At 45.5% G+C, this 10,844-nt stretch overlaps 2 protein-coding genes across 9 annotated transcripts in view; one reads left to right on the top strand and one right to left on the bottom strand.

Annotated features, from left to right (window-relative positions):
• The window catches only part of PILRA (paired immunoglobin-like type 2 receptor alpha), an 11,669-nt gene extending 5,183 nt beyond the window's left edge, over positions 1–6,486 (top strand). For 2 of the 5 annotated variants that reach the window (XM_005861148.2, XM_014535523.1), the window contains 4 exons: positions 4,492–4,555; positions 5,656–5,705; positions 5,936–5,967; positions 6,141–6,486. In XM_005861148.2, coding sequence (XP_005861210.1) covers positions 4,492–4,555; positions 5,656–5,705; positions 5,936–5,967; positions 6,141–6,269 — 275 coding nt within the window. In that variant the 3' untranslated portion in view covers positions 6,270–6,486. The other 3 variants (XM_014535520.1, XM_014535522.1, XM_014535521.1) reach the window with 3 other exon arrangements.
• Positions 6,487–6,969: 483 nt separating this feature from the next.
• ZCWPW1 (zinc finger, CW type with PWWP domain 1) overlaps positions 6,970–10,844 on the bottom strand; it is a 24,462-nt gene continuing 20,587 nt past the window's right edge. For all 4 annotated transcript variants that reach the window (XM_005861144.2, XM_005861145.2, XM_005861146.2 and 1 more), the window contains 3 exons: positions 8,996–9,056; positions 8,399–8,533; positions 6,970–7,435 (listed from right to left, as the gene is read on the bottom strand). In XM_005861144.2, coding sequence (XP_005861206.1) covers positions 7,131–7,435; positions 8,399–8,533; positions 8,996–9,056 — 501 coding nt within the window. In that variant the 3' untranslated portion in view covers positions 6,970–7,130. The remainder of the gene's footprint in view (positions 7,436–8,398; positions 8,534–8,995; positions 9,057–10,844) is intronic.

The following is a 10,844-nucleotide window of genomic DNA, read 5'->3' as shown; positions in this document are numbered from 1 at the left end:
AAAGAAGAAGGGAGAGGGGGGGGGGGGGGGGGGGGGAGGGGGAGCTACAGGAGGGTCTAGCAGCGGGTGGAGAGCTACAGGAGGGCAGCAGTGACATACTGGCGCTCGGATATGTGTGCAGGACTACTAGTCCTATATAATCTATCTATACTAATAATCTATACTAATAAAAGGGTAATATGCTAATTAGATCAGGCCGACCAGACATCTTCCGACATCTGACGAGCTTATATAATCTATCTATACTAATAATCCCAAGGCAGAGGCAGTTAGGGGTGATCAGGCTGGCAGGGGAGAGCAGTTAGGGGCGAGATCAGGCTGGCAAGGGGTTAGGGATGATCAAGCCGGCAGGGGGGGGCAGTTGGGGGGGACCAGGCCTGCAAGGGAGGGCAGTTGGGTGTGACCAGGCTGGCAGGGGAGGGCAGTTGGGGGTGACCAGGCTGGCAGGAGAGGACAGTTGGGGACAACCAGTTGGGGACAATAAGGCCAGCAGGGGAGCACAGTTGGGGGCGACCAGGCCTGCAGGGGAGGGCAGTTGGGGGAGAACTGGCCTGCAGGGGAGGGCAGTTGGGGGCATTAGGCAGGCAGGCATGTGAGTGGTTAGGAGCCAGTGGTCCTGGATTGCAAGAGGTATGTCTGACTGCCTGTTTAGGCCCAATCCCTGGGATCGGGCCTAAACCAGTAGTCAGACATCCCCCAAGGGGTCCCAGATTGGAGAGGGTGCAGGCCGGGCTGAGGGACACCGCCCCCCCTCCCCCCGTGCACGAATTTCATGCACTGGGCCTCTAGTATATATATAAAAAGCTAATATGCAAAGTGTCCCCTTGGGAGTTCTATCACTCACTATGGCGTGCACTGACCATCAGGGTGTGGCGCAGAATGAAGGAAGGCCCTGGCTGGTAGCCGGAAGGCCCTGATCAGCCCTGATCGCCCTCCAGGCCTAGGGACCCTACTCATGCACAAAGCATCATTACACATGCTTGTGTTTTTCCCCACCAGTACTCAGCCATGCAGTTCCTTGCTTTCAAGGAACTCAGAGAGAACAGGAGGTACTTCAAGGGCTAATTGCCTCACTTGGAAAGAACTATGGTAGATTGGGAGGAAGGAGAGGAACCAAGGAGGACTTTCCAGAAGTAACATCTGCAAAAAGTCTCAAAGAATAAAAAAGAATTAGCCAGGGAAGCGGTGAGGGTGGTATAGAGATCTCTGTTCTTCCAAGCACAGGAAACCATTCTGGGAACTGAAAGTAGCTTGTGGCAAAAGACACACACTATAAAATTTTCCATTTTAACCATATTTAAGTGTACAGCTCAGTGCTATGGAAAAGAAGACCTCATAAATCACATCCAAGATTCCAGAAGCAACATGAAGCAGCCAAGAGGCAACTACACACTTCACCTTGCAGATACATAGGTCTGTGGAGAGAGTCAGATTCTGGAAAAGGTTAAGAGGGAGCCAGTAAGACTTGATGATTAGATTGATGTAGCAGCAAGGGAGCAGGAAGAAGTCCCATGTTTGCAACTTGGGTGAGTGAGGCTGTAATGAAACCACCAAGTGAATTAGGGACCATAGCAAGTTAAAAGCCTGATTTGGGGGAGAAAAATGATTCCTCTAATTTGGGATATGTTATATTTGAGATACCTGTATGGGCAGGTGAGTAGAGATGTCCATCAGAAATTTGGATGTTTGCATTTATAGCTCAAAGAGAGGGCAGGGTTAGAGGCATTAATTATTTATGCCCCAACAGCATCCAAAATTGATTTTAAATTACGTTTTAAAAATTTGCAACAAGATTTCCCCTCTTAGTTATTCTATTATATTTTTATTTATTTCAGAGAGGAAGGGAGAGGGAGAGAGAAGCATCAATGATGAGAAAATCATTGATTGGCTGCCTCCTGCACACCCCATGCTGGGGATGGAGCTCACAACCCTTACCAGGAATTGAACCATGGCCTCCTGGTTCATAGGTCGACCACTGACCCACACTGGCCAGGCTGCCCTCTTAGATATTAAAGCACAAAGCTGAAGAGCATAAAATCTGACTGCCTGCAATCAATCCTGGCTGGGTCAACTCTGTTACAGTGGTACTATTACTCTGTACTTCAACTTACTCATCAGTAAAATGGGGATAATATTAGTAATTACCCCAGGGTTGTCATGACAATTAAGCATAATGCATTTAGAGTAGCTGCAATACTAGCACATAATAAACAAACAGATAAAAGATAAAGTAATGGAAGAAAATGAAAAACTCAAAATATAGGCAGGATAAAAATAGACTCAAATATATGCAAGAATTTAGTAAATTAAACGGTAATCAATGGGGACAACTGAGTAATTCAATACATAGTGCTGGAAGCATGGAGTGGAGATGACCTCCCTAAGTATGATACAAAGTCAAAAAGTAATAAACAAAAATATTGATAAATTCAACTGCATAAGAAATAGGGATTTTTTTTCATTCAGCAAGGAAAATACCACAGTGGCTACTCCTGAGAGTGAGGATGAAGGTCAGAGATGAAGAGAAAATGTAATATAGTCACTGAGGAAATGGAAGATAGTATTTAAGGATTTGATTAGGCATGAAGCCATAAATCTGTGAAAGCATCATTGCACATGCTTGTGTTTTTCCCCACCAGTATTCAGCCATGCAGTTTAGAAACCTTTAAGACTCATTGGTTAGGAGTTGTGTTCACCTGCTAGCTCCAGAGACCACAAGTAGCCGTGGTTTAGATACGAGAGAGAGATTTTTTCTCTCTCATATAAAAAAATCCTGGCTGGCGTGGCTCAGTGGTTGAGCTTCGACCTATGAGCCAGGAGGTCATGGGCACATGCCCAGTCAGGGCACATGCCCAGATTGTGGGCTCGGTCCCCAGTGGGGTGCGTGCAGAAGGCAGCCGATCAATGATTCTCTCTCATCACTGATGTTTCTATCTCTCCCTGTCCCTCTCTCTATGAAATAAATAAAAACATATTAAATAAATGAATGAATGAATGAATGAATGAATGAATGAATGAATGAATGGAACTGGAAGCAGGCAGCACAGGAAATCAGTCCTTAGGCACTCAGGTTCCTACCTTTCTGCTAACTGTCCTGGATACAGGATTCTACCCTGAGGGCTGCCTCATGGTCCAAGGTGGCTGCAAAGATTCCAGCCATTATTTCTGAATCTAAATGGGAAACAGAAGGAAGACGGAAACTACAAAAGACTATACCCCAGTTATCTGTTCTCCTGACAGTAAGGATAAGGGTCAGAGATGAAGAAAAAATGTGATATAGTCCAGAAGCCTTCTTGGAAGTCCTACCCATATTTTCCCTTATATCTTATTGGCCAGAATATAATATGTCCCACGTCTATCCATAGGGGCGCACACTGCCACTCCAAATAAAATCAAGTTTCTGTAACTGAGTAAGAGGAGGTGAATGGATATTGGGTAAGCAAGCAGCATTCCGTGCCATAGACACATGAAGGATTGGCGATCTGTCAGCTCAGTGTGGCAGGACAGGGGAACTCAGGAGGTTAGGAAGCTGGTGAAAGGGCACAAATGGAGAGTGGAAGACTCTCAGCCTGGATAACCTGCAAGAAAGTGGGTTATCAGGGGACAAGAGTTCAGGGAGGTCAAAGCACAGGTGTACGGGGAGGGGATGATGACAAAAGAGGGCTGGGAGGAAACAGAGCTACAGCATAAAAATAATACTAGCATTTACTATTTCAGAGTTTTCATTCCCAGTGATTAAAAAAAATAATGTCCAAGGTATGGCAGAGTGGAGTGGAGGTCACTGGAGTTGGGGGATGGGTGAGTCCAGTGCCTGAGAGGATGGTCCCTGTGGATGATGAGACCTCACAGGAAGGTGGGCAGCGGTGGAGAGGATGTGTGTGAACCAGGGCCAAATGCTTGGGAAATGCTGTAGAGAGATTTGAGAAGGAGGTGGTGGGGGAGAGTGCAGGGAGGTGGGGAGGAACAACAGAGTCCTCGGTGGAAGAGAGGGACAGGCTGCAGTGTAAACACAGATTCCAGCCTTGAGGTTCAGAGGTAGGAGAGAGAAACAGCCACCACTCAAAGGAAAGCATAAGAAGCTGGTTTGTCACAGCAGGAGGAGCGATGGTGCCTGAGGGGGGGAAGGGAGGGAAGGTGGGCCAGGCTCAGCAGTGGAAGGAGAAGGTTGAGGGATTGCAAGGAGTTGAAGGAAAGAGGAAGGAAGCAGAGGGAAAGTTAGGGAGAGAGGGGAGGGTGAAGGGGGCACAGGGTGCAGAGAAGAGCTGCTCTCCTGATTTGGTGTTGAGGACAAAAGCAGGAGAGGTGTGGGCAGCCTCAGGATGCCAGCTGGTGCCACTCTGAGTCCTAGGCCCTTCCAACAGGGGTTTCAGCAGAGCTGCTTTGCTGCCCTGGTTTATCCAAGGATGGTCTCAGAGTAGGATGAAGCAGAAAGGCAGGAGGAGAGATGCTGTTCATGGATGGCACACTGACATGCTGTTGGTTCCTCTACAGGTCTGCAGACTAAATGTGGGAAGGATGATGTTCAAGGTGGAAAGAAAGCAAGAGCCCCAGACAGGTGAGTGCTTGCCCTCCAATGGGGGTGCTGGTTCGGGAAACAGGAAGTGTCCTTATGAGAACAGTGTGAGGGAGTCTTTCACAGCTATTCTCATCCTCCACTTTCACATTAACATCCACATCCTCATATGTCCCCAACAGGTTAGGCTCTACATTTCCTGAGACTCCGGCTCCTAAAAAGCAAACAAGCCAAAAATTTTTTTAAAAAATCAAGAACAGTGGACCTAGGAGTTCCAGCAGTTTCTGTAATTCTTTCCCAGAATGTCTCCCCTTTCTCTTTCTTTTGTAACCCCCTTCTCCTCCTTTCATGGCCATTTCTCAGCTTTTCCTTCTGTTCATCCTATTTTCTTTCCACCTTGAACATCATCCTTCCCACATCTTCCTGTTCCCCATTTTTTCCTCTTTCTTGCTCATTGTCCAATCTGCCTTTCCCCTGGTGATGCACCCATAGTGGCCACAGAATCATCTACCTCCATCATCTCTGCCATCTGCCTTTTCTCAGAGCACCTTCCCCCCTCAGCTCCCAGCCTGGCCTCCTCTCCTCTGTGCTGGGATCTCCTTCCTGCCCTGAGCACTGGTCCTCCTCACCCTCCCACCCGTTTCCTTTTCTCCATCCTTCTTCCCATTTCTACACTTTCCCTTCCCTAAACCCCCTCCCACCTTTCTCTCCCTCCCTGACTTTTGCCAGAGGCCTTACTCACCCATCCCAGGATGGTGTCTCCTCCTGGGGACCGAGGCCTGAGCACCCACCCAGAGGCTGTGAGATGAGCGTCGCTAGTTTTCCTTCTCCAGTTTTAACCGAGGCAGAGAGGACAGGAATTCACCGCTCTGGTTTCTCCTCCTGTGCCCCTTCCTACAGCAGCAGTTCCCTAGAACAGCCCTCCTTCAGGTGGCACTCAGGGGCCTCTCCTGGGCTACACCACACACTGCCTCTCAAAGCTCTTCCAGGCAGCCTCCTTCTGAGAGCCTCAAACCAATGCCTACATCTTCTGAGTAGGTCCAAGCAGGTCGCAGAACCCCCAAGAGAACCAGCCTGATGCAGGTTTTGACTCCTTTCTGCCCAGCCTCTAACACAATTCCCACCCTTTCCTTCCCATGCAGGGGATCCTTCCATAACCCTGAGGAGAAGTACGAGAACATTGGGCATAAAGGTCAGTTCTACCACCATCCACACTCCACCTTGGCCCTTCCTTCTTCCTTTCACACTCTCTCCCCACACACGTGCCCCTCAGCGTTTTCCTCTTTCCCATGCCTCACCCATCCCTCCCACATGACCCTAGTCCTGACCTAGCAGATGACCTCACTACTGAGCCCTCTGCCCATTTCTCTACCTTGGCTGCCATGCCTCTGATCCTGGTACATTTTTATTTTATTTTTTTAGGACTACATAGAGACTCCAAGCTGGACCCAAAAGTAAGTAGCTCAGACTGGAGCCTGAAAGAATTAAAGAGAAGCTTGGAGAAGTAGGGGTGGAAAGAATAGAGGGACTGTGGTATCAGCAGGGCACTCAGGTATGAGATCACTATGTAAGATGAGGTCAGCTCCCCCTCCACTTCTAACCCCCTTCTCTTTCTGTTCTCACGCAGGTTGACGGCATCCTCTATGCCTCCCTTACCCTCTCCAACTCAACCTCACCCTCACCGACAGCACCTCCTAGCCACCTTCTCCACGAGAGCCCCCAGGAAGAGACCCTATACTCTATGTTAAAGACCTAAGGAGTGTGACTGAATGATGACCTCCTTAGAGTAAGCTGCACAGAAGGATCACCACTTCCCATAATAATCCCAGCCAGACACAGATGACTCAGAAGCCACAGGGGTCAAAGGCCACCAAGGACCAAAGAAAAACAGCCATCTGCTCCAGTTCCCTCTTCGTCTTGTTCCCTTGCCCACAAAAATAAAAGTACCTGTAGGATTTGCCTGCATGCATCTAAGAAAAAAATTGATGTCACCTTCAACTTCTCTCCTTCTCACCAAAAATGAACTATAATAGATAGCTCACTGCCTCAGGCCTGGAAACAATGTTACCAAACACTGGTAGGCAGCCTGGAACCCAAGGTCTGCCCCCCAGTCTAACCACTCTACTTCCCTTATAATAATAACTGGCATGTATTGTGTTATGCATTACCTCATTTAAACATTAACAACCCTATATGGTATTGGATGTACTCATTTGAGACGTGAAACAAAGAACCAGAATGGCTACAGTGCTTTTCCTCAGGCCACATAGCTAGTAAATGGTGAGCCAGGATTTGAACCCAGACCTGTCCTTTTCTATGTCCTTCTCCCAGAACTCAGGTATCATTGCCTTCCCAGATTCCTATGCTGTGCAGGCCTCCCACCAGAACCAATGATGTTAGTGACATGGAGGAGGAGGGAGAGAAGCCAAAAGGTAGTTAGAGACAAACCAAACCAATTAAGCCAGTAACCTATTTTATTAACACATAAACCATACAACCCTGACTTCAGCGAATTAATCTTGTAGTCAATGGCCAATCCCAATATTTCTCTGGGGCCCTTTGAGAGGCTCTCCCTCCTACTCTCAGGGAAGAGGGAAGAGAACACGAGAGCACAGAACTACTCCTCAAAGAAGGTGAACTCCTCCTCATCTCTATGCTGCAGCTCCACCCTCTGCTCTGGCTTTTCTCCAACATCTTCCATGAGTTGCTCAAGATCCAGGTCACTGGAGGCTTCATCGTCAGGAGGGAAGCTTCCAGCCTCCTGTAGCTCTTGAGGTCCAGGCTCTTCTTTCCCCGTGGCAAGACAGGCCCTGTGATGAGCTGGTAGGTTCAGGCCCTCTGACACCATTAGAACCTCTTTTTCTTCAGACAAGCTGGTTACCAAAGCCTTGCTTTGGGGAGCTTTAAATTTTTTCTCAGGACCTAAATGAAAAAGTGAAAGAACTGAGAATCTTATTAAGTCATCTGTCCTTACCTTTTACAAATCAAACTCCAAAATTTATATTAAAAAAAAAAAACTCTGGAAAAGATTACTGTTCTCAATAGGAAGAAATAGGCTTTGGAGTCAGAAAGACCTGGATTCAAGCCATGGATTAAGCGTATGACAGAGACATGAGACAAGCAAATTTTAAACTCTTTGAGCCTCAGTCTCCTTATAATTGAAATGGTAAATATCCAGCCATAGAGATATTGAAAAAACGAAAGGGAACAACATAGACATATCTATCTAGCCATTGCATGACAATACTCAATAAATGTTAGTTCCTTCCTCCTTACCATTTTGGGGTCTCTGGATCAAATCAAATCCACAACCATTATGTTTCTACTAGAGGCCCGATGCACGAAATTTGTGCAAGAGTAGGCCTTCCTTCCCCCAGCTACCAGCACTGGCTTCCCTCTGGCACCTGGGACCCAAGCTTCCCTCCAGCACCCAGGACCCGGGCTTCTCTCACAGCCCCAGCCTCCTCCAGAAGGTCGTCTGGAAGGATGTCCAGTCTAATTAGCATATTACACTTTTATTATTATAGATAGTGTGTACTGCATTCTACAATCTGAGAGATGCCATTTTGGCCAGTTTTTGTTCTTTTTAAAGTAATTAAAAAGTGTAGAATTGATTTAAAATTATCCAGGGAGAGGAGATATAGACATGAACCCTATTTCCCCAAACTTTTTCCAAAGTCTAGCAGCGGTTCTCAACCTGTGGGTTGTGAACAATGAAAATACATCCTGCATATCAGATATTTACATTACGATTCATAACAGTAGCAAAATTACAGTTATGAAGTAGCAACGAAAATAATTTTATGGTTGGGGTCACCACAACATGAGGAACTGTATTAAAGGGTCACGGCATTAGGAAGGTTGAGAACCACTGGAGAGCCTTACCTGGCTGGTCAGGATCTGAATTCCCATGCACTTTTTTCCTTCCCATTATGGGTACAGGAGCAGCTGCAGGTTCATTTCCAAGAGATCTCTTCACTGACTTCCCTTGCTGAGTCCCATCTCGTCCATCTGCTATGCCTGCATCACCCCACACCCCCACCATGAAGAACATTTATTTCTCCCTAAATAACAACTTTTCAAGGGTCCATTGATTCCCCACATTTAAGTCTCTGCCCTGCATCTTCTGCTAATCTTAATCTAGTAAATTCCTTCAGTTCCTCTCCCCTCCCCAATATTTCTCCCCTCTCCCCCATCCCCATCATCTTCTCCTCATGGTTCTCCTCATGGTTCTCCTCATGGTTCTTCTCTAGAAAGTTATCCTTCTTGCTAAGAATTTAAAACATTCATTTCTAAGATTTTATAATTCAATATTCAGAAATGAGGACGCTACAGATTCTCCAATGACACTAGCATGATCCTGCCATGTTTTCTCAGGTTCTAGATCTGAGACAGTAAGTTCCAGCTACCTGCAGGCCCATTACACTCTCTGCTTTCTCCCTGCCTTAACTGTAACACATGTCCCATTGCTGGCTTGCTTACCTCTTGCTTTGGGGGGTTTTGTCTGAATTTTGGCTGGCTTGGGACTGGGCAAAGTTGGGTCCTAAGTATGGGAGAGAAAAATAAGAAAAGATAAATGAAGTTACATAATTGTGTTTTTAATAAAATGGGATGCTACAGAAAGGATGACAACAGCCACAGACTGAGAAAAAATATTTGCAAAAGGCATATCTGATGAAGGACTGTTATCTAAATATAAAGAACTCAAAAAACTCATCAGAAAAACAAATAACCCATCCTGGCCAATGTGGCTCAGTGGTTGGGCATCCTCCTGTGCACCAAAAGGTTGCCAGTTGGATTCCTGGTCAGGGCACATGCCCAGGTTGTAGGCTTGATCCCCAGTAGGGAGCATGCAGGGAGCAGCCAATTGATGTTTCACTTCCACATCGATGTGTCTCTCTCAAACACCCTTCCTCTGTCTCTAAAAATCAATAAAAAATTTTTAAAAAGAAAACACCCCATTTACAAATGGACCAAACACCTTAATGGAAACCTTACCCCAAATATACAGATAGCGAGTAAGCACATAAAAAGATGATAAACATCATAAGTCATAAGGAAAATGCAAATTAAAACAACGAGATAGTACTATGCATCTATTAGAATGTCCAAAATCCAAAACACTAACAACATCAAATGCTGGCAAGGATGTGAGGCAACAGGAACTCTTATTCATTGCTAGTGGGATGGGAATGTAAAATGATATAGCCACTTTAGAAGACAGTTTGGTAGTTCCTTACAAAACTAAACAGACTCTTACCATATGATCCAGCAACCAAGCTCCTTGGTATTTATCCAAAGAAGCTGAAAACTTAAGTTCCCATAAAAACCTGTATACAATGTTTATAGCAACTTTATTCATAATTGCTCAAACTTGGAAGCAACCAAGATATCCTTCAGTAGGTGAATGGGTAAATAAACTGTGGAACGTACAGAAAATGGAACATTACTCAGGAAAAAAAAGAGGCATCAAGCCATGAAAAGACATGGAAGAACCTTAAATGCATAATTCTAAATGAAAGAAGACAGTCTGAAAAGGCTACATACTGTGATTCCAACTATATGACATTCTGGAGAAGGCAAACTACAGAGACAATGAAAAGATCAAAGGTTGAGGCATACTTGGGGAGGGAGAAGAGATGAACAGGTAGAACACACAGGATTTTTAGGGCAGTGAAAATACTCTGTACAATATTATAGTGATTGATACATGTCATTACACATTTGTACAAACCCATAGAATGTGCAACACTAAGAGTGAACAGTAATATAAACTATGGACTTTGAATGGTTAGGGTATGTCAATGTAGGTTTATTGATTATAACAAATACACCACTCTGGTGGGGGATATTGATAATGGGGGAGGCTATGTATGTTTAAGGAAGGGGTAAATGGGAACTCTCTGTACCTCCCTCACAATTTTGCTGTGAACCTAGCGCCACTCTAAAAAAAGTCTCTTCAAATATGAAAAAAAATGTATATTTCATGTGCCTGAAAAGAGACTAAGGAAACAAGTGAACGAATATCCTAAGTGTCCACATAGTGGGAAGAGAGAATAAAGAGAGGCAAACTGGTGTTCTCTGAAACTGCTCCAGTCAGAACCAAAGAACTACGGTAGGAATTGAGATGGTAATCAAGAAATAAGTTGCCCTAAAAAAAGAAAGAAAGAAAGAAGTTGCCTTGACTGGGCAACTCAGTTGGTTAGCATGTCCTCCCACTATACCAAAGTTGCAGGTTCAATCTCCAGTCAGGGCACATACAAGAAGCAACCAATGAATGCATAAATAAGTGTTACAACAAATATCTCCCTCCCCTCCCCTCCCCTCTCCT

The sequence above is a fragment of the Myotis brandtii genome, unplaced genomic scaffold, assembly GCF_000412655.1.
Source record: "Myotis brandtii unplaced genomic scaffold, ASM41265v1 scaffold1441, whole genome shotgun sequence".
Taxonomy (NCBI): domain Eukaryota; kingdom Metazoa; phylum Chordata; class Mammalia; order Chiroptera; family Vespertilionidae; genus Myotis; species Myotis brandtii.
This window is presented reverse-complemented; position numbering and strand designations above follow the sequence as displayed.